The sequence below is a fragment of the Parasteatoda tepidariorum genome, chromosome 6 (genome assembly GCF_982258835.1).
Source record: "Parasteatoda tepidariorum strain Cologne lab strain chromosome 6, Ptep-v5.0, whole genome shotgun sequence".
In the NCBI taxonomy this organism is placed as follows: Eukaryota; Metazoa; Arthropoda; class Arachnida; order Araneae; family Theridiidae; genus Parasteatoda; species Parasteatoda tepidariorum.
In genome coordinates, this window is record NC_141760.1 from 4,502,616 (window position 1) to 4,527,536 (window position 24,921).

The 24,921-nt window shown below is 29.0% G+C and overlaps 2 protein-coding genes across 2 annotated transcripts in view; one reads left to right on the forward strand and one right to left on the reverse strand.

Moving 5' to 3' along the window:
• LOC107454766 (dopamine receptor 1) overlaps positions 1–24,921 on the reverse strand; it is a 328,591-nt gene that overhangs the window by 20,594 nt on the left and 283,076 nt on the right. The window lies entirely within an intron of this gene.
• On the forward strand, positions 7,970–13,358 carry LOC147807516 (uncharacterized). The gene is made up of 4 exons (XM_087166560.1): positions 7,970–9,110; positions 9,462–10,457; positions 10,620–13,145; positions 13,273–13,358. Exons 1-4 carry the CDS (start codon positions 7,970–7,972, stop codon positions 13,356–13,358), a joined length of 4,749 nt encoding a protein of 1,582 aa, XP_087022686.1.

Genomic DNA, 24,921 nt, shown 5'->3' on the forward strand with positions numbered 1-24,921 from the left:
TTACATGCTTAATAGCACGGATTCTTTAAACAGTTCGAATGATAATGCTGACACGTAATGTAGCTTGTAGGCATTAAAGAATTTTCAATATTTGTTTCAAATATACTTAGTATCTAATTAAATTCTGATTGATTTTTAATTAGATTCTTTAGCATAATATATTATGACTGCAATAATTATGAAACATTTTTTTATGAAAAAGTATTTATGAATCATAATGGACTTAATAAAATAAATAGACATCACATAAAAGCTGTTCATTAGTTTTAATTATAAATAAGTTTCCATCAAGAATTTTTTTTATGACGAAAGAATATAATGTTTTAATATTAATTAAATTTTAATTCTTTTTAAGAGAGCACTGAATTTCTGAAAAAGAAGTAGAGCAGTAAATAAAAACATTTATATTGATTTCTACATTATTCTTCGTGTTTCAAACAGAATTTAAACTGGTTAATAAGATATATTACTTGAAACAAAATTATTTTAGTGCTTATAAAGTTAGATGACTTTTTGGATACAACTGATGACAGCAAACACCATAACTCTATCAGGTTTTGCCCTATTTGGTACAAATTTCAAATCCTAAACAGCATCAATTCAATTTCAGTAGCAAGTAAAAAATTTATTTTTAAGAAACTGAAAGAATGTTTTTTAGTAAAAAATTACTCAGAAAGTCAGGAGTTAAATAGTCAATTATTCATAAATTATAACTTAAATCAAACATCTCTCACTCCAAACTGGAATAAAAACAACTTGCATAATAATTATGATGTAATAAAAAGAATTTCTTTAGATTAAAGCATATAATTTTGAATAAATATCGTAACTTTGAATTGCATTGTAATGACTATGACTCTTCATTTTAATAAAAATGTAACTGATATTTTTGAAATGACGAAAAGAAAAAAAAGTATAGTTGGAAGAATTGTTTAAATACACAACGAACTCAACAAACGTAAATTAAATATTTCGATAATCTGAATAAAAATAATAGATTATTAATAATAGATAACTAATAAAAGATAACTAATAATGGATAATTAATGATGGATAATTAATAATATACATATATATAAGAGTAATAGTCTAAAAATGTTTGTAGACCTCTATTCGTTTCAGGTAGAGGGTAGGCAAACTTTCTGAATCATCTAAGTTAATTAAAGATTTCAACCTATGATTTTTCTATCCAATGAGAATGCGTCAACAACAAAGAAAGTTATAGAAAATTGTCTTTTTATGTTAAAAATTTGTGCATTAATGTAAGAGTTGCTGCAATATCGTTTTACAAATGAGATTAACTTAAACATTCGGAAAAATATTTTATAAAATGCATATTATAAAATTGTGTAAAAATAAAAACAATAATATATATATTTTTTAAATTTAACAATGGTAACAAACATTTAAAAAATGTACGTCAGGCACTGAACTAGTTGAGAAGATATAACTATTAATAAGTACTAAAAAATTGCACCTCTTTGTTTCAGTCAGATATACTGTAAAAAATTTCAAATCAAATTACGGTAAGAAGTGTCAGTGCTCAGAGCGTTAGCACTTGTTACCGTAAAATCCATTTTTATCGGAACATGTTATTGAAAAAAAATTCTGACGTATCGTAGTAAAATGGATATTATGGATGATGCGCTCAAAGTGCTGGTAATTTATACCTTATTTTTCTTTACAGAGAACATAATCATCATTTCAATATCAAATGCACAAAAATACTGAAAAATAATTTTTATTTATTTGTATTTTAGTATATAAATATGCCAAAATCTCTGATGTAGTTACGTTATTTACTATGGAATAACCCTGAAATTAAAAACAACGTTAAATAACTTCGGAAATTTTTCGACATTTTTAAAGTTTGAATCTAAAATATCAATCATATTCTAAAACGTTAGAGAAAGAAAATGAAGCTCTTTTTTACGATAGATATTTTGCTTTAAACATTATACATTAAATTATAAAAATATTCGATTTAGGGATAAAGTACACTTCGTGCTTGTATAGAATAAAGCTAAAAACGACATCGATAAAACACAAATTAAAGTACATAAATGGATATACTATAGTTTTAGTTCTTTAAACAAGAACCTTTCTCAGTGACTAAGCAAACTATTTTATTAAACGCTTAGACTCTGAGAAAGGTTCTTGTTTATGTTGAACTTTTTCAAGATTTTCAGTGAAAAATGCTTAAGATAAACTGAAATGCAGGTACCTTTATACAAAGTTAGTATAATATTTTCGATATTCAAACTTTTCTTTGGTTAATATTAAAATTTTTCAACTACATCATTCATCAACATTTTTTGTCTGCCTACTAAGTGCAACAAAAGCAGTCAAACGCATGTATCCTTCATAATTTTAAAAACAAAATATTTTCCTGACAGTCTCAAAAAATAACATATTTAAACCTTCAGGTATAATTATTTTTAGAAATATAGATGTTTGTATTTATTCAGAAAATTTTATAGTGGTTTAAAACATTTTTCACTACTACATATTTACTATAAGAAATACAAATTGCAATAAACGATGTAGAAATAATTCTTTTTTCAACAGCACATTATGTGCGAATCATACAAATTTTACATTAAAGGCACAAAAAAGTGAATTTGACATATGAAAGAGCAGAAAACTGAAAGTTTTACGACGTTCGATATTACGATAGCTTTAGTGAACATAAAACTTGCCAAGCAAACGTTTTGAGGAAATATAAAAGTTGCAATCGATGAAATAAACTGCGTTATTCCCTCAAAAATGTAAAAACTTGCTCCTTTTATGTACCAAAGAATAAAAAACTCAAAATCAAAATTTAGAGCATTCGCCACAATTTCCACCGCTCTAGTATTTATTTTTGTTGAACTGAACTATAGAGGAGAATATATTGTTTCAAAATGTTTTCTGAAAGGATTTTCGTGTCGATAAAACTCAAGAAATTGTTTGTAAAAGTTGAAGACATACCTTTTGAGGCAGAATACGTTGTAAAAGAATTTTATCGAACAAAGTCTTCTTTGATGTTTTGGATAATTCCTACTCACCCAGTTTCTCCTACTTTTCGTTGCTTTAAAAGGTATTCGGTTGCAGGGGTTAAACGAATTCATTATTATATTTGTACGTAGTGCTTTCTAAATTTTGAAAAATATAGACATTACCATGGAATAATCAATAAAATTATGTTAAAACTAGCAAAATGCTTTTACTTATTTAGCCCAGGTTATTACTAAAAAGGAATGTTCCAATAATTTTTGGTCTAAACATTTATATCCTTGATTGTGTTAAGTAGCAGTTGGAAAAGAAGTAAATAAATTAAAAAACTGAAAAAAATTTTTTCTCAGTATTTCTGATATTGGTCAAAATTTTTTAAGTTAAAATTGTTTTATAAAATGTAAAAAGTATTGTGAAATTATAATAAGTTAATGCGTATTTGTTACTGCTTGAAAAAAAAACTGAGAAGAGTTTGCTTGTTGGTAGCTTCCACCTTATCTTGGTCTGTTCAATCTCAGAATTAAAACTCTTTTTTTTGACGATTTAATTCATGAACTATACTTCGTTAACTTTGAACAAATCACGTGATTTGTGACAAAATGGGAACTCTCAAATATATTACGAAAATGTTTCCTCGACTCAAAGTCTCATCGTAGTGCATTGTGAGAGACTTTTAACTAAAATGACGAAACTTGGATGAAGACAAGACGATAAGAAACGAAATAAGCCGACCGAGTTGTATGGTGGTGAAGCAGTTGGCGTGAGTGTTTCATCTCTCTGTTCTGTTTGTCGTTCTTGTGCAATTTAGTTTGACAAAGCTGAGTGGTTCTCAGAATAAAGTGATTATCAGGAAAATAGAATACATTAGTCAATACGAGATCATTATTTTTTTTGAAAAAAATAGAATGACTAAATAATTTTTACTCTTGAAGAAATATTATCCGCTAAGAAGTGACGATAGTTATTTCGTCTCTTTGACGGAATGTTCATTCGGAGTATATGGGTGATTCTTTTTAAACATGACATTTCGGACCAAAAAATTTCTTCAAATTTAAAGTCTTCAAAATAATTTAAAAATTTGTTTGTATACTTCTTCAGTTACATTTATTAATATATTACAGACAGCAGTGTAGTTTATTGACATTTGCTCGGGAAAAAAATAAATAGAAATTCACCAAATCTTGAATGCCAGGAAAAGGATATATTAGCTTAGAAGTTTAAAAAACGGTCATTTTAAGTTAATAGTAAGTAACTCAACTTAAGCCTTTATGTTAGATGAACCATAAGTTGCTTAAACTAATTCTTTTTACCCACTGTAGAAAGAAACAAAAAAAATTTAGTTGCTGATGTGTACAGAATAAAATTGCGTATAATAATCAGTCATTAAATAAATGAATAACTTTGATTACATCCAACCATATTACAATCATACATAAACTTGGTATTAGGTTAATATTTGCTTTTCCTCCTTACAGTATTAACAGTTAAAAATTTTTTTTGATAACACTGAAATGTCCTGGAATTCATAAGCCAGGAAAATGACAGCCAGGATAAGAACAAATTCGCCATTTTGTAGCATATAACTTTACTTTAATTTAATATTTTGCCCTAAGACGTTTACATTCTGCAGAAAACAACAGGATTTCTTAAAATAACTCAGATAAATCTATGTTGTTTATGTTATTAATGATTTCAAGAAGCCAGGAAAATGACAACGCAAAAACCTACTTATATTGAAAAATGTTTTGAAATAGATTTTGAACCAGAAAATTGGTTCTTTATTCATGCAACAAGACATATTCACATAGGAGGGTATCTAATCAATCTATTAACATAAGATATTGATTGCTGGCTCTATCTATTTTGGTTATAAACCGCTAAATAAAAGTAGCCAGGAAAATGACAGATTTTCTTGGGACAAACAAATTATTGACAGAAAAAAATATTTTAAACGACGTTTTTGTAAATAATAACCTCTGCGTATATTCTAGAAATGCTTACACCAGTTAAGATTTAAAAAAAATTAGATATTGAAAAATGTATGGGAAGTTTTAAAGCTAATTATTATTGGAAACATTGTTTGGGACATGCCAGGAAAATGACATTTTGAAGTTCAATTAAATTTTTTAACTGTACAAAACAGTCAGTGCTAGTGCAAAGTCATTTTAAAATGCTAACAGCAATGCAATTTATAATTTTTTTTAAAAAATAAAGTTCTTTTAGTATTATAGTAATAGATCTTGGAGCAAGGGACAGTGAATTGTCACATTTCGTGAGAATCACCCATATACCACGAAACGGTTGAATACGTTTGAATTTACAAGCAAAATTATATTTTAGTTTCTTATAATAATTCAACACAATGCAAATCTTTCAAACACAACCTACAAAAAAAATCGTATTAACGTCACAAATTAACGAACCAAATTATTGATGGCGTAACATCAAAATATTCTATACAATTAATAATAATATTCATTAACGTAAAAATCCTTATACGTTTGTTTGCAATATAAAATAATTTAATATTAGTTGAAAACAAATGTATTCTAGTTCCATCTTGCTGATTTAAAAAATTATTCAAGAATAAAATTTTTAAGATGTTTTTTTCAAAGATTTCAAATTCTTCACTGAAAGGATTTATCAGAAAATCTTAATTAGTATTCCCGATTAAAACAAGGTATTCTAAAAATATGTTCTGGCTAATCAAGGAAGATAATTTTTTTCCAAGAAATCTTAATTAATGAAATCTATCCGGGTTTTTTGTTTATCTTCTGAAGATGAAAATAAGAAACGGATCTAAATTGGCGATAAAACTACGATTATGCTTGTATAATACGACAGCATCTTTTCATTAATTACACTTTCTCTTGAAATGCCATTAAAACAAGATCTTTTTCACCTTAGGAAAATATTCTTGATGATTTATCAAATACTGAGTAGAATTTAATCAAGTATACCCGGGTAGTTAATAAAGCGATGCACTTTTAATGAAGAAGGGCATCATTACGATAGTAAATGATATTTATACTTTATTTTTGTTAAGAAAGTGTCGATTAATTGATAAAGTAAGTTTTAAAATTAAGTTAAGAAGGGTTCAAGCATTAAGGAAATATGTTTTAAATAATTTAATTTTTAGCAAAATTTCTTCAAACTAACATTTGTTTTATGAACTAATTTTCAAATACATTGCTGATGCTTAACAAGCTTAAGATTCAGAAATTTTATATTCACTTTCTAAAAGAGTGCTTTCAAAGTAAGGAAGGAATAAAATAAAAAAAAAATTATCCCTAAATTTTGAAATTTAGTTGCAAAAATTATTAACAGATGCCGCTTCAACCTATTGATGACCAGAGCGATTAATTCTAGCATTAAAATGTGAAACGGGAATGTTGTACATGATTAGGCAGTTTAAACCAGGTTTTCAATTGAATTAAGTGTGTTTTGGTACCCGAATATCAGCATTGAGTGAAATAGACAAATGACGTAAATTCATGACGTTCTTTACATTCCAAACCTAGTCTTTGACAGAATCCTTAACATGGCATTTCCCATTTAATGCAAAAATATGCACGTTTCTCTTCAAATTTTTATAACTAAATAACTCATTTAACTATATTAAAGAGTTGGTTCAGATAGAAAATAATCAATTTGATGCAATAGCATCATTTATTTTTATTTGAAAAACAGTTAATTTTTAAAAAGAGGAGTGTTGTTTATAAGATTCGGTTTTGAAAAATATTTCCAATTATTTACAGAATTACTATTTCTGTATACATTATAATTTAGTTCAATGATATTGAATTAAGAAATAGATATTTTGAAGTAACGTTGGCAATGTTCCTTATACTTTTTTTTATCATGAATTGAAATCGGTATTTTATTTGTTTATTTCGAAATATATTTAACTACCGTCATGTGGGGCTACTTTGTGCAGGATTTCGCAGTTTTTGAACTTTGACATGTAAAAAAACTATATTAATTCAAACTTTAGTAAAATTTATCAATATAATATTCATAATTGGACTCAGACGAGTGAGTTTGGTCAATGCTGACATTACTTGTATGTCATATTTACAAATAATAAGTCAAACCATACCTTGCACAAAGTACCCCCAAGTGGGGCTACTTTGTGCTGCGATAGGAATTCAGTTTAATAATAATGTTTTTAGTAAAATATTGATATAAAATTGTTAAAAAAGTTAATTGTTTACATTTTTAATAACAAAAACATCAAGATATGTAAAGATATTAGTTTGAAAATAATTTTCAGCGTCAAAAAACCATTTGTTATAAAGAATTTTTTCTTAAAAAGAATGTTTATTTCAAAACATTTTTGAGTTTAAACAAAAGGAAACCATATACATTTTTGAACATTGAAATAGATGAAATTTCAAAAATAATAATTATTACATATTCATTAACATTTATAATATTGATAAATTTGAACATAACATGCTTGAATGAACATGACAGAACTAGCTCTTCAGTTTCTGTCAAAATCACCTGATGTTGTAGAAATACATGTTATTGAACCACCGATAGATGGCGGAGTTTATCATTAGATTGTAACCGTAACTGCAAACTAAGATTTTGTAAAAAGCAAGAACCGCCACATTGTAATGTAGTAGTAGAAAAGTCTACCATTGTACCGTATTATTCATGTTAACGATTTAAATATATTTTTGTTACTTACCCCTTGGTAATTATTGAGTAGTTTTCCTGTGCCATCAAGAAAACGAGAAAAAGGTTATATTCACTAATAATAGTAATAAATCTTCGGTGTATTTACCCTATTAGAATTGCTTTAAGTTGAAAAGCGAAACTGGTGCATCAATGCCGAGAAAGGCAATGCACTGAAGATAAGAATAGAATCGAATTTTAGTGGATAAAAGAAAGCCAGAAAAAAGGGGTAAGTTTATTTTGATTGAGAAATATTATATTTGAATATATCATGGATATAGAAAAACTTAAAATGAAACGAAGAGCTTTGAAAAGTTCTACTACTAAATTTCTCACTAACTTAGATAAAAACTTTGATGATTTGACAATATATGAATTAGAAACATCTTTAGAGCAATTAAGTGAGAAAATGTTGAACATAAAATTAATAAATGAAGAGATAATAAAGGAACTAGATGTTAAAGATATCGAAAAGGAAGTTGAATCCTCTGAAACACATGTAGAAGATTTGATTAACTATAAATGTAAAATTAAACAGAAGATTCAACAAATTAGTGCCACTCCCTCAACTAGTTCTAATTTGAATGGTGTAACTAGCTCTCAGACTGTAAATCAAACAGAAGTAAACAAATGCACGATAAAACTACCAAAATTAACTGTAAACAAATATTTCGGAGATCCAAATTCATGGTTGGAATTTATCGGCCAGTTCGAAAATTCAATTGATAAAAATCCGTATCTTTCAAATATTGAAAAACTAATTCATCTAAAAAGTTTTGTTGGAGGAGCAGCTTCAAAAGCAATTTTGGGATTTTCTTTAACGGATGATAATTATAAAGCAGCCCTTAATTTGTTGAAAGATCGGTTTGGACAGAAAAACTTGCTTATAAATGCTCATTTAGGCCAATTATTGAATATAACACCAATAAAATATAACTCTGATACTTTTGGATTGCGAAAATTATTCGATCGAGTAGAAATCGAAATTAGAAATTTAGAATCGCTAGGAATTGATTCGGCATCTTATGGAAATTTATTAACGCCGATAATTTTAAAGGTACTCCCATCGGAAATAACTTTAGACTTTAGTAGGAAAGAGAAGGGGGATAATTGGGATTTAAAAGCCCTTCTAAAATTTTTAAGTGAGGAAATAAAAAGTCGCGAAAAAACCACCGCCATTACAAATATAAAATGTTCGAATAATCAAAAAGAAGATAAATTTAGATCAAGGCCGCACCCACAAAAAGAAATAACATCCGCTCATGAATTATGCGCGACCGCAACGAGAATTAATAAATGTGTATTTTGTAGGGGTGACCATGAATCTGAGAAATGTGATACTCTCACAGTAGAAGAAAGAAAAAATATTTTGATTAAGCAGAGACTCTGCTTTCTTTGCTTAAAACCAAATCATCGGTTAATTGATTGTTACAGTAAGAAGAAATGTGTTTTTTGCAATCGGAGACACTCAAAAGCGATTTGCTTTAAGTTAGAGGAAAATAAACAAACAAAAACTTTAAACGATAGAGAAAATTCTAAGGAAAATTTAGAAATTGTTTCGGCCATTTCTTCTTGCGAGAATAAATTAAAACATAAACAAAATTCGAATCCCATTTTATTACAAACTTGCTCAATCATTGCGGAAAATAAAAACAAACAAGAAAATGTTACAATTTTTCTTGATAATGGAAGTCAACGGACTTTCATAACAAATAAATTGGTAAAAAGATTAAAATTGCCAGTAATTAGAAAAGAAAAATTGTCGATTAATTCTTTTGGATCAGAGCAACCCCAAACTAAATTGTTTAATGTAGTTAGCATCCGATTAAGAAATAGGGAAGATCCTAATTATAAAATAGATATAGAAGCCGTAGAAACTGACACTATTTGTGCAACTCAGCTGCCTTCTCCAAACAAAAACATTGTTAAGGATTACGAATTTTTAAAAACAGTTCAACTTGCGGATGATTTTCAAACCGAAACTAAAGATGTTTTGATTTTAATCGGATCGGATTTTTATTTTGATATAGTGACTGGCCGAATTCATAGACTTGAAAATAAATTGGTAGCGGTAGACACAATCTTCGGTTGGTGTATTTATGGACACATAAATAAAATAAACAATCTACTCGCTATGAACGTAGTTGTTAACCGTGGTGATGAGACTTTAATTAGACAATTTTTTGATCTTGAGTCCATTGGAATTTTGCCTGATTCGCCTATTACTGATAACGAGGAAGAAACAATAGTTCAAGAGTTTGAGTCTTCCATTACATTTGATAAACGTTATAAAATTAAATTGCCCTGGAAATTAGAATTGATTGACAACTTAAAATCAAATTATGATGTTGCCCTTAAGAGACTCCACCATCTTGTACACAAATTCGAAAAGAACCCTTGGTTACTTAATGAATATAGACAAACCATAGAATCATATCTTGCAGAGGGTATTATTGAAGAAATTCCTGAAACTGAATATCCAAGTGATAAAACTATATTTTATCTTCCCCACAGGGCGGTTATTAAAGAAGAGCGACAAACTACAAAACTCCGCCTTGTTTATGATGCATCGTCTCACTCAGCTGAATCCTGTTCGCTAAATGATTGTTTATACACTGGTCCCAAATTAACTAATGATATTTTTGATATTCTAATAAACTTTAGGAACAAAGAGATAGCTTTTGTTGCAGATTTGAAGCAAGCTTTCCTTAATATCGAAATTGTGGAGGAAGATCGAGATGCGACCAGATTTATCTGGATGGAACCTCCATTTGATGAAGGTAAGATTAAAGTTTATCGATTTACTCGTGTTTTATTTGGACTTACTTCTAGCCCCTTCCTTCTTGCGGCAACTATAAAATTTCATTTGAAGAATTATGAAAAAACATATCCTCAAACTATAAAAATTATAAGAGAATCATTATATGTGGACGATGTGTTAGGATGCGAGGATAATGTAGATAAAGCTTTTAGTTTCAGTCAGGAAGCTATTAAAATTTTTGAAGATGCGGGTATGCAACTTAGAAAATGGAATTCAAATTCGAAACCTCTTATAGACTCGTGGGAAACTAATAACATTCAAATTGATCACACCATAGAAAATTCAGACTTAATACCTTCTGAGCATAAAGTACTTGGGATAGGGTGGAATAGTGACACAGACAATTTTTATTTTAATACTAAACATCTTATCAAATTTTTATCTGAAGGGAGACACACAAAAAGATTTTTGCTGAAAGCTGCTGGTCGTATATTCGACCCAATAGGATATTTGAGCCCCTTTGTAGTAACCATAAAGTGTTTAATTCAAGCAGTTTGGTGCGCTGGAATTGATTGGGATGAAGAACTCCCTCAAGAAATTGCTCGTGATTTTCAGGATTGGTGCAATGGTGTTAAAAAATTAAAAGACATTGAAATACCACGTTACTATTTAAGGGATACTCTTGGAGATAGTATACAGGATATTCAGCTTCACATATTTTCCGATGCTAGTTTGAAAGCATACGGCTGTGTCGCGTATTTGAGAATTGTTACAAATTCAGATAAGATATATACATCATTTGTTGCATCCAAAAGTAGAGTATCTCCCCTCAAAAGTCTGTCATTACCCAGACTTGAATTGATGGCTGCCCTTTTAGCTGCTCGATTAAGCAATAATTTGGTAAAAAACTTAAAGTTTAAACTTACACAAAAATTTTGGACTGATTCATCCATCACTTACTTCTGGATTAGAGGTTTACCCAACCGATTTAAACCCTTCGTAAAAAACCGCGTAGTTGAGATTCAACAATTAACAGATCCTGAACATTGGTTTCACTGCCCCGGCAAAGAAAACCCGGCAGACTTAGTTTCGAGAGGACTGGAAGCATCCGAATTGATAAACAACACTCTTTGGTGGGAAGGACCCCCATTCCTCAAAAAACGTGTTGACAGTTGGCCTCAGACTTTTGAAACATCCCCGGAAGAAAATCTCCTGGAATTCAGAAAGAAGAAAGAGGAAATTCCAAGTTTCTGCTTTAGTACATCTTCCAATGATCTAAGAATTAATCCGGAGAATTATAGTTGCTTTTTAAAATTTTTGAGAATAACAGCATGGGTTAGACGTTTTATTTCAAAGATCAGAAAACAATCTACCACTAAGGGACTACTCACATCATCTGAAATTGAAGAAGCAGAAGAGTTTTGGATCAAATTTGAGCAAAGAAAAGCGTACCATTCAGAAATATTGGCCTTAGAAAGTGGAAAAGAAATTGACAAGAATTCTTCCATTAGAAGTTTTGCCCCCTTTTTGGATGATAAAAAGGTTTTAAGAATAGGAGGCAGATTGGAAAATTCGGAATTTGATCTTGAACAAAAACACCCTATCTTACTTCCCAATAAATGTAAATTTACGGAACTGTTGATTAGAAATGAACACGAAGGAATATTTCATGGTGGTGTTTCTGCCACTCTTTCTAAAATTAGAAATCGGTTTTGGATCGCTAGAGGTCGGCAGCTTATAAAGAAAATAATAAAGAATTGCATAATATGTCGCAAATATTCAGCTCTACCTGCTAAACAAATAACCAGTCCCCTACCTAAAGATCGAGTTTCAGAATCTCCACCATTCTCAGTTTGCGGGGTGAACTTTGCAGGTCCGATATATGCTAAAACATCGAATACTCCTGAAAAAGCCTATATATGTTTGTTTACTTGCGCAGTAACAAGAGCGTTACACTTAGAATTAGTTTCAAATCTAAGTACAGAAAAATTTATATTAGCCTTGCGTAGGTTTATTTCCAGACGAGGAATTGTCCAAACCATGTATAGCGATAATGCAAAAACCTTTAAAAGCGCAAATAAAGAACTTCAACTTATTTTTAACTTGATTCAAGATCCAAAGATTCAAAATTTTATAGCAAATAAAAGGATCAAGTGGAAATTTATCATGGAACGAGCTGCATGGTGGGGAGGTTTCTATGAGAGATTAGTGAAATCAGTGAAGGAATGCTTACGCAAGACCCTATCTAAATCTCTTCTTACTTTTGAGGAATTAACAACAATCTTAACAGATATAGAATCAGTGTTAAACCAACGCCCTTTAAGCTTCGTTTATTCTGACTTAAATGAACCCGAACCTTTGACTCCTGCTCATTTTTTATTGCCTCAGAAGAAAATTGAGCTTCCGTTATATTACACCGGAACTCTTTTTGAACACTCAAATCGTTCTTCCTTAATTAAAAGAAAACTGTTCCAGATGAGACTTTTACAAAATTTTTGGACCAAATGGAAAGAACAGTATGTTCTTCTCCTAAAAACTGCGCATCAGTTGACAACTTCAGAAAATCAACGGAACTTTCAAGTCCAGGACGTTGTCTTGATCGAAGGAGCCCAAAAGAATAAATTTCTTTGGAGCCTTGGAGTAATCGAAGAAGTCTACCCTGGACGGGATGGCAAAGTCCGGAGCTGTCTCGTATGGACTAATGGAAGTCGGATCAGACGTCCCGTTCAACTGTTATATCCTTTTGAAATTTTAAATAATGCTTAAAAATTTGATTCATGTTGAACTTTAATGTTGTTTTTTTCTGTCTGTCATTTTTCCTTTAATCTTACTAGATATTATGGACGTCCCCGTCCATGATGGGGAGTTTGTAGAAATACATGTTATTGAACCACCGATAGATGGCGGAGTTTATCATTAGATTGTAACCGTAACTGCAAACTAAGATTTTGTAAAAAGCAAGAACCGCCACATTGTAATGTAGTAGTAGAAAAGTCTACCATTGTACCGTATTATTCATGTTAACGATTTAAATATATTTTTGTTACTTACCCCTTGGTAATTATTGAGTAGTTTTCCTGTGCCATCAAGAAAACGAGAAAAAGGTTATATTCACTAATAATAGTAATAAATCTTCGGTGTATTTACCCTATTAGAATTGCTTTAAGTTGAAAAGCGAAAGATGTCCTATAAAATATATTTTTATGTGTTACATCGTTTGATTAATTAATTGAAAAATATTTGTAGAAGAAAAATAATAGTTTACCAGCACGTTTCACGTGTTTCTTGGGAATTTTATTAGAGATAGTATTTCTGTGGATTTTGTACTTCCGAGAAGCTTCTGCAATCGACATACCACCAGCAACTGCTTACAAGCATTGTTGCAGCCTTTCTAACGTGTAATCACGGTAGTTTCTCGTTCCAGGTATTTTTTTTTTATAACGTCTGACCATTTTTCTGTCGAAAAAAAAAAACGAATGAAACTTTGCGCAAAATAGCCCCACAGTGCATTTTTTTTCATTTCCGTTTATTTGTTATTAATTTTCAAATTTTTTTTAACGCTAACATGATATAATTGTTTATTAATATATAAATAAAAAATTTTGCACTTACGACAATTGTTTAATCAACGTCTTTGTATTTCACAGTTAAAGTTTCCATTCACACTTTTCGACGTCCGACGTTCTCGGAAAGTTGTTGACATTGGATAAACAAAACACACTCTGAGATTGTTTTAAAATTCGAAAAAAGCATTACGGTATTGATAATTTTTTTAACCAATTTGAAATAAAAAAATATTTTAATGCAAAAATTACAATGCGAAGCTTAAGAACCGTAAGGTTCCTAATATTATACCAGGTAGTCTCAAGGCACTTGAAATAAGACTTTTATGGATAAGAGTATTTCTTTAATGTCTGTATGTGCCGAGTCTAATTTAAGCGAAGGGCTGCCAGTTTTCTACTTTTACGTAGAAAATTATTTTATGGGTACCTATGTTCAGATTTTAATACATTATTTTTTATTTATTTGAACTTATTTTCCCCGTCACAGCCTATGAAATGATTTAAAAGTTCATATGCAACTCACTACAGTCTGAACTTTATATTCCCAACTCTTACTGTCTCATATGAATATCACTCTATAAATATCACAAATTGGACTACACAGTCATACGGCATTTGTATTCCTTGCAAGAACTCTGCACACAATACAGTGCCAACTGTTGACATTTTTGTAGCTAAATTTCAAATTTTGTTTATAAATTACCTTTAGCTTACACAATGACCATAACATTTGTTTCATTTTACAATCGTCCCTTGTTTTCGAAATTTTTAAATTTGAAATCATGCATCATTTGAATAATTAAATTTGAAATCATTTAATCATTTCATGAATTATTAACTAATCATTCATTAAATCATTAATATTAAATAATAATGATTAAATTTGAAATAATTATAAATCATTATTGAAATCACTAAATTTGAAGTCATTCACTTGAAATCACATTTTAAACCAATAGAAAACATTTCACAAGAGAATAAATGATTTTATTTTTTGAATAATATTTTAAAAAGTACATTTAAAAATGTACAGTTTATATAAATTTTGAAAACAATGCAGTTAAAAAAATAGTAAAATAAATAATTCAGCTTTGGAGTATTTTATTTTCTTATGAACTTCAACTTTTTAAAATACTCCAAAAGTTTAGCAAGCAAAAATTCGTATAATTTTGTGAGGAATCAAAAATATTTATAGATTTACATAGTCCTTTAAACAAGAAAATCCAAATAGCTTTTAAATTTCTTTCTGCAAAGTAATTCTTTTAATCATTTTAGATACATTTTTAGAGAAATAGCGATTCCTATAAAAAGTAAGTTTTTAGATTAAAAAAAAGCAATTAATATATTTAATAAACACCTTGTTAGAGGTAAAAGTAAAATTTTGTTTGTAACAAATTAAAATAACGATATAAATATGCTATGTTTTTATAATATTTATATTATTTTTCACTAAAACTTGTTTCAAACTTGCAATTAAAATTTAAATGTTGAAACTAATTTTTCATCGCGTAATTCTAAATTGAAACTTACTAATCTCAATAAGTAACAGATGTCTTTGAATGTTTGTTCTAAAGACATTGCAATATCCCCTGTTGTGGTTAGCAATCGCCTAAAGGTTTCTATCAAATTAATATATTAGTTGGTAATACCCCATGGACTATACATTAAGACCTTAATTAAACCTATTTCTAATAGTAATTGTTAAAAAATGGATCTGTTACTCATAAGGTTTTTATTTTAAGTTTCATATAAAATTTAATTTTGTTTTAAGATTACTTCATGTCATGTAAACCCTAATTTATACATTTCTTTGCTTAGAAAAGGTATTTGGAAACAAATCCAAACTATTTCGTAACAATTCCAGAATTACAAAAGGAGATATATATATATATATATATATATATATATATATATATATATATATATATATATATATATATATATATATATATATATATATATATATAATATATATATATTATATATATTATATATATAATATATATATATATATATATATATATATATATATATATATATATATATATATATATATATATATATATATATATTAATAAAAATTTTATGCAGAATGACACTTTGTATAGTTCAGAAAATTATGATTTAAATTTTTTTTTTAATTTGTTGTTCTTTTTTATTTAAAACTGCTCCTAAACAATGAATTATTTATAAATAAAATTCCATTTATTCTGAGATTTTTTTTTGTTGCTTAAAATTGCCCTCACGCGGCGATTTATTTACATATATAATTTTAGAACTTCAACCTATTTACATTTTTTTCAGTGTATTCAGACTGAAATTCGTTAATCAGTTTCAGTTCATTCGTTCGGCTTAGGGGATAGAGCGTTCGCCTTCCAATGTGGTGAACCAAGTTCCAATCCCTGCGACGGCTTGTCGATAAGAATTCTGCATCCAGTTAGCACCATTCACAATGCTGGCGTAAAACATCCTCCGTGGTAGACGGATCATGGGTTAAAGTCTCCTTGTCCTCAGGCTAACCTTGGGAGGTTTTCGTGGTTTTTGTCTCCTTGTAACGCAAATGCAGTTAGTTTCATCAAGAAATCCTACACGATGGCCAATTTCTTCCAATACGTGATACTGTTGTTCTTTTGTTTTCTGGATTGGGTAAAGAATTACTAAGCTACTGAGTTAAACATTAGTAGTCATAAACTCAAAAATTGCGTTGGCTGTTCAACAACAGTTCTTAAAAATATGATTAAGTTATACTATTTCATTAGTATTGAAATATATTTTTACGTTTAACCAGGGATTAAGCTACCTGATTACTGTTACTCACAAACCCTGATGATTATTGCTTCGCAATAATATTTGTTTCTTATCGTAAAACAGTTTTTTCTACAAACAATGAAATTATTCACTTAAATTAAATATGCAGTAAGCAATTGTGTTTGCTTACGCTTGTGTCCCCACTTACCCACACTCATTTCTTTACATTAAATGCTTATTTTGAGTTAAATTTCATTAATAATAGTTTGATTGGTAAGATTTCGCATGATTTTATTTCCCCTATGATTTTATTATTCTATTTCTCTTGGAAAACAGTTTTAAAATAGTACTTAAAATTAAAGGAATATTGTTATAACGAATTAGATGAGTTAAAAAACAGCAATTTTCGCTTACCAAACATGTTGATACATGAGTACAATTTCTGCATGCGTCTCATTGTGCACGAAGCTGTTCTTTAAGTTCTAAATCATTTAAAGTTCTAAATCTTTTTAACTGTAATTTATAATAGTATATTAATGTAATTCACATATATTTATAATAATATTTGTAAAACAGTTATCTTGGACATAAAACAGTTACCTTAGACATTGATTTGCAACCTTAGACATTGTCAAATAAGTTTATCCTAGAATGTAGCGTGATAATACTATAAAACTATGTTGTTGTTTTTTTTGTTTTTTTAAAAAAAAAAAAAAAAAAAAAACATTATTCAGGTTTATACTCTTAATTCAAAAAATAAACAAAATTAAAAGCGCAATAATAGCAAAGTTAAATAAGAAAAATAAATATTACAAGCAAATAACTTAAAATTTTCGATACAAAAATATTTTACAGGTATGAATTTTATTAATTTTATGCTTATGACAAACTAAATGAGTAAGGAAATTAAGAAAGTAATTAATCTGGAAAAACTGGATCCTATCATGTGATTTTCCAGCCAATAAAAATGTATCGACAACAATGGAAAACAGCGACGCCATCTTTAGAGTTTTATATATACTTAGATAATATATTAAACCAGTAATTCTCTTGTATTTATATGTTGAAACGTTGTGTAATGTATCAAACATGAAAAGAAAAATATTCTATCCAAAATAATGGATTTAGCACTAGCCGAAAAATTTATTTGAAAAGAAGGAATTTTTGTGGTGGGATCATTAGCTATACAAGTTTTTTGTGTTCATTTCAAAAAATTTTAAAATGATCATTCTAATGATTATCAATTGTCCTTCAAAAAGATTTTATAGATGTTGAAAAATTAGAATAATGAATCTTTCACACATTAGATTGGAAAATTTTATAACTAGTAGGTCATTGAAATTTTCTTTACAATATTCTATTATAGATTATCATGACATTGGAATCATGGCTATTTAAACTTTAAAGAATCGTTAAATATACAGTAAGCATACTAACAAACAAATACCCTTTTTTTCATCCAGTTCTAAACATTGGGTTCCATTTTTAAAAATTCTGATTCTGTTCGGATTCTTTTTAACAAATGAATGCGGAAAGTATTTAATTGAAAAAAATGTGAAATGGGATCATTAACTAAATAATTGCATTTAAGCCAGTCAAACGAATATCTGTTTAGCGATACGAATGAAAAAAAATATCTGTGAAACGATTTTTAATTATTAAATTTCCACCAGTGCTGAAACAGACATTCAAATAACGAAACTTTTCGCAATCGAATGGAATTCTACGAACTTAGAACTTTTTCCTTACAATATTCGAAAATAGATTATTATATCATTTACCACTGTTATCATCTCTAAAAACATTTAATTTATCAGAAACACGATAAAAATATGATTTTTTTTCAGCAAGTTCTAAATAAATTTAAGTGAAAGAATTTCAATGTGTTATAAATAACCATGCATTACGTTTACATCATATTTAAATAAGTTTGGTTTGTGCACATTTGAATTGAACAAAACAATGATCATTTTGATGATTATTAAATATTTTTAACGATATATTTCTTATTTTTGAAAAACTAGGTTTAAACCTAAAGAATCTTTCTCGCAATCGAATGTAACTTAAGTTAAAACGCCATTGATATTTTCCTTACAATATATTAAAATATCATTATTAACTTCGCTATCCTTTAAAATTATGTTCCGAAAGTTCAGCATTTGTGATTAAACTTCTCCTCAAGAATAAATTAAAATTAGAAAGTATTTACTGAAATAATTTTACAGCTTTATCAAATAACCACAATTGTATTCGATATCACATTTAAATAAGTTTGGTTCACGTATACATTTCAATTAAGCAAAGCAATGATTATTTTTCGTTCAATTGATCATTTATTAAATTCAATGAAAATAATCATTATTGATCATTTTCATTATTTTGATCATTTTTTAACGATAAATTTCATACTTTTGAAAAAAAATAGTCTTAAACCTAACGAATCTTTTTCGCAATCGAACGAAACTTCAGTTAAAACGCCATCGATATTTTCCTTACAATATATTAAAATATCATTGCTAACTTCGCTATCCTTTGAAATTATATTCTAAAAGCTCAGCATTTGTGCTTAAACTTCTCCTCGGGATAAGTCATTTCCATACACATATTCTCCAGCGCATTTCACTAGGCTTAATAATGTTAAAATGAGAGCCTAAAGGAAATAACTCCAATGTACTCTCGAACCCCTGAGCTTTATGATTCAAATTTCATATAGATATGAGGGAAAAGGGCAACGAGAGTTTTGTTATTTAGCTAAGAGTTGAGTTGTAGCACTTCTGAATGACATTATTAAAATTTACAATGTTCCGACGAATCTGAATATTCTCACTTTTCAGTTATTCTGGTTTTACAAAGTAGTTAATGATATCGCGGATTAAGTAATCGTGTATGAATAAATTGCATAGAATAATATTGTTTTAATAAGTACACAGAATCTGTGTATTTAATTGCGATTATTCGAATTTATTATTGCGTGTCTAAGTTTAATAATTTTTGATACACATGAAGGTTTGAGTGAGAGGACATAATGACCTGAATGACCTTTTGAAAGCTTTCATATTTTGAGATTTAAGGGCATATTACGGCCAACTGTAAACGAGAGAAATAAATATATTTAAAAACATTCTAAGCAACGTACACTAATTTAAATGTGAAAAATATGTTTAATAAATAATTGTCTGAATTTTTAAATGACGTTGCATAGATTTAGGTTCATATTTGGCCTATATGTGAGAAAAAAGGATGTACCATGCATCATGTACCGCCATGTAATTTAGCAAGGATATGTTTGATAAACATATTCATGTACGCAATGTTACTCAACATTTTCTTAAATATTGAGTGATGTTGCATAATTTTAAAAAAAATATTATGGTAAACTAATGTACCGAGCATAGGGGTTCGTTTTGATTGGTGAGGAATAAAACAGTCATTAAGACTCCACAAATTTATTAGTAGAATCGTCCAGAAAATATTGCAATTTGTAGTTCTCAGCAACAGCACAAATAACAGGCTAGTACACAAAAAAATCACAGATTTTGAAACCTCATACGGTTCACTAGAGACTCGAAAATCAGAACACTATTGCAAACAGATTTATGTTCTATTTACTCAGTGAGGTACACTCTCATTTACGTAGACCTGACGACGAAGTCCCGGTACTTCCGACATGATTCTAGACAATTCTCGTATAACTCCGTAAATATTAATCCTATCACTTCGAAACTCGAATTTTCCAGAACTATCATTTTGTCGCCAAAATGGTCACGAAATATCGCTAACTCCCCAAAATTATTGCCAAGTCATCAGAAACATCGCCAAAAGAAATATAAATGCATTGGGCTTTATTTTCTCTCTAAATTACGCTACTTAATAGCAAATTTTCTAATTAAACTGTTTATTTAGAGTCCGTCTGAGATATTTAGCCTCATAACGAAAGAATATTCACAAAATTATACACATGTACAAAAATTCGTAACACTATTAGACCGTTAGTTAATTTTACCATGTCTTCAAACAGGACGGTTTCTAAATAAGAATTTTAATTTTTTTTTTTTGATAAATAATTTTCTGAATCTTTGAAAGACATTGCATAGGTTTAGAAACATATTATATCCATCTATGAGAATAACACCAAATAAAATTCTTTCCGCCATGTATTTTAGCAAAACGGTTTTAAAGGAAAAACAAATTAGGTTCTATAAACGATTTTTTGAAATGTCGAGTGACATTGCGTAGTTTTAAGGATTAGTGAAAAGAGTCAGCCAGTTTTAAATGAGAAAAAAATTGTTTTATGAATAGACAACAGGTTTCACTTTATAATATGTTAATTGAAAGTTTGAAAACACTCAATTTTGTAAGTTTAAAGACAACACTAAGTATAAAAAATTAAATCACTTTGTTATCTTTTTAAAGAATACGATTTTAAATGGGAAAATCGTATCTGATTAAAAGTCTTTTGACGCGTTGCGTAACATTTTGAAACCACTCCAGAAAATAAACAGGTTATTGTCTTCTTTGAATACTAAAAATTATTTAATTATGTTTAGTTTTTAAATAGGGTGATTTTTGGTGAAAAATAAGTTTGATTGTGATGCACCATTTTTGATACGGAAATTGTTATGTACAAAGGGACGTGATAATAAGGTATTAAACCTCACACTTCAGCGTTCTATTTTTATAACGCGGAAATCAACGCATAAAGTACATATAAAAAGTTAGAAAGGCAGCCATTATTAAACTAAAATGAAACCTAAAGGAAAAATGCCGAAATATAATAAATATATTATAATATAATGTCACTGTATAAATTCAGCTACTGTACTGTATTAATACTACAAAAGATCAGTTATAGAGAGATGATGAAACGAATTTCGCCTACAGGTCTGAATAACACCAGATTCTAGTGGTCGAAGCAGGTCACCGACTATCGATCATAAGCATAGGTATACATCAGGCAATATCGAGATCATTAAAGAAGTGTCGTGTATGCGTAAATTTCACCACATTATCGACCACCGAAGTTTAAAAGCACTAAAAAATTAAACACTTTCGGCTGTTTGTATATAATTGAACGAAAATATTTTATATTTTTATACATATAGATAATTATCAGGTTTTATCTGGACAGGAACATATCTGGTTTTTAAGATATATCTTAAAAACCAGTTCAAGATTTTTTGTTGTTGTTGAGGGTATTATAACTCGAGCTCAATGAAACAAAGTTTAAGAACTATCAAACAATTTTCCAATAAAACAAAATCTAAGCACTATTCATTTATTTTTTTAGATTATAATTGTATGTAGCGGCTATTTTAGTTTAGTTTATGCACAATATACTCTTTTTTAGTTGTAATTACTTTTCATCATCACTTTACATTACTTTCAAAAAAATTTTAGTATCATTTTAATTTACTATTAGACTCTTTTTAACAATCCCGAGGTTGCCTGTTTTTTATTATCTTTAAAAGTCGATATTTTTTTAAAAACTATATTTGTTTGGATACTAAATAATGATTACAGTTTTTCGTTAGAACATGTTGTTACTATGTTAATCGCAACAAAATGTTAATCAGAACAATTACTAGGTTTTGAAAAATATTCAACTGTACTTAAAAAACAAAAAATACAGATCGTATGCTACAATTAGAAAAACAAAGGTAAAGTTATTTTTCTTGTTAACTATATATAGCAATAACCTACAAGGCAAAATAGATATGACACTTCTATGCTATCGCTGTATAAACAATCTTTCGTTTATCAGCAAATGTCTCGGAAGATTTTCCGTGCCAAAATTATTAGCACCATTTGAAAGATCATTCTTGAAACTGGTGAATGAAAGATCATTCTAGAAATGATCTTTTCCACCCGTGCAAAATTTGCATCGAACAAAATAAGCGTAGGAAATTAAAATCTTTTTTTTTTCTTTTTTCAAGACCACTATAATTTTAAAATCTTTATTACATAAACTAGGAGGCTCCGCCCCCTGCTCGCTAACGCTCGCCAACCCCCGAGAATTGCTACGCAATCCTATGTGGTTCACGCCGTGAACCATGGCTCGCTCGCCAATGAATACACTGTTCTAGCACAAAGACATAATATATTACCATCAAAGACATAGTATTGTACTTATGTAGAAGAATTCTACCAATGTTCTTATTGGCTTTTAAAAAAGTATATTAGCTATTTAGATTGTACATGGTGAAAAAATCAAAACATTAGCTAAATAAGAAACACTAGGAGGCTTCGCCCCCAGCTCGCTCGCTCTCGCCAACCCCCAGAACTGCTTTCGCATTTCATTTCGGATTGCTTCGCAATAAAATGCTCGCTTTGCTCGCTCATTGGATACGTTCTTAAAGTCTAGCTTTTGTATACTTTTTTGAATACTGAAGTTCCGAAAACTTTTCACTGTAGAAAATTCTAAACCTGTACATTTCAATATTAATTTGAAATTGCAAACAGTTCACATATTTTTCTTAATCACACTATTCTAAATTTCAGTTGTTGAGAAAAGTAACTGTTGTAAGTTTTGTTTTAAAGTCTCTGCCACCAGAGGGTTAAAACCATGTGTTGTAAAACAATATGAAATAGTAGAACAAGATGACAACATGAAATAGTAAAACAATATGAAATATGGAATAGTATGCCACTGAACGCCGGATGTAAAGCATCGGCTTCGATGAAGATAATTATGTATTTTTATATCTCTGAAGGGCGCCACCCTAATAATATGGAATTTGTAAAGTAAATGTATATATTTTTGATTGTTGATGAAGCCTATCATTTTGTGTTTTCATCAGTGTTCAGAAGCAGAACAACTATAAGTTTTTTTATTTTATCACAAAAATATAAAATGTCTAAAAAACAAAGAAAAGAGTAAGAAAATGAGTATAGTCATAGAAAAAGTTCAAATTATAATATAGTATTTGTCAGTTAAAATAAAACTCTTTGTTTAAGTCATTGTTAACAATTCAAATTTCTCCGAGGCAATTCTAAACCTTAATTTTGTTCTAAACGTCAGTATTCACACACACAACAGAAATTTAATATGGAGTTGTAAAATGCAAAAATTTGGGCATTTGGCGATACAACACTTATAGAATTGAAGGGTTTGTTACGTCAAACGCTCAGGTATCATAATTTTGATCTAGTTGCCCTTCTATGTCATTTTGATTTATGTTGCTAAGTTAACTTTCAAAAAATTCTATGGCTGGCAACAGCATTTTTATTTTTTAAGTTGTTTATTTTTATTTCGTTTAGAATTCGTTCATTTTTTAGCAAAATGTTTTTTAACCTAACAGAATTCTCTGCCGACTGATCTCTCTACAAATGAAGAAAATAAAATAAATGCTATTGCAATAATACTTCACAGCTCTTCTTAAATCCATCCTTAATTCTTAATCAGAAACACATCATTAAAAGGCAGAATGCTTTAGTGTTTTCAAAACGTAAACAAAACAAAGCAAACGTTGCCACCGGTGGAAAAGAAATACAGCCAAAATTTGGGAGCCACGTAAGAGAATTATATATATTAGATATTAGCAAAATAAATTATCAAATATTGCTTCACTAATATTCTGCATTTTAAAGCGTGAAAATTCAATGCATAAATAAACGCGAAATATAAAAAAAATTCAATGCATTCATTACTAACACTTAAACGTTTTTTAGACGTTTAGGTAGCTCCCAGTAGAAAAGTATCAATTCAACAGCGGCCTTTTAAAGCATTCTCACTTCAATTAATTAATTAATTCCTAATTGAGTTTAAATTAAATATTGTCATGTTTTTTAGTGCATGAATCTGAATTGAAAAACCTGATAATACTCACTCTGGTTAGTGTTATCTGGTTGCTCACTACGTGCTCTTGCGCGCCGAATCCAATCAATTAAAAATGAAAACTGTTGCCAGCGCGAGAAAAGAAATATCATCGGTTTTATTGATACATACATACATACATACGTACGTATTAGCGTTTTATATAATATAGATGTCGCAATCCTATAGAATGATTTCAAACTTGCTTTTATCAAGTTATTAACTTCGTCTAATCATTGGGTCGATCTGAAGTTGGCATGGGAAAAGGACATCATTTCAAGCATGATTTCTCAAATTGTGCTCATAATTTTGCCACGGAAAATCTTCTGATACATTTGCTGCAAAAAGAATGATTGTTT

What these genes read in the sequence shown, in the direction of transcription:
- LOC147807516 (XM_087166560.1), top strand. Translation starts at nt 7,970, where the DNA reads ATGAAACGAAGAGCTTTGAAAAGTTCTACTACTAAATTTCTCACTAAC. An exon ending in TCGGTTAATTGATTGTTACA is followed by an intron (nt 9,111 to 9,461) that starts GTAAGAAGAAAT and finishes CTTTTGGATCAG; the next exon opens with AGCAACCCCAAACTAAATTG. An exon ending in TCTCGTATGGACTAATGGAA is followed by an intron (nt 13,146 to 13,272) that starts GTCGGATCAGAC and finishes TAATCTTACTAG; the next exon opens with ATATTATGGACGTCCCCGTC.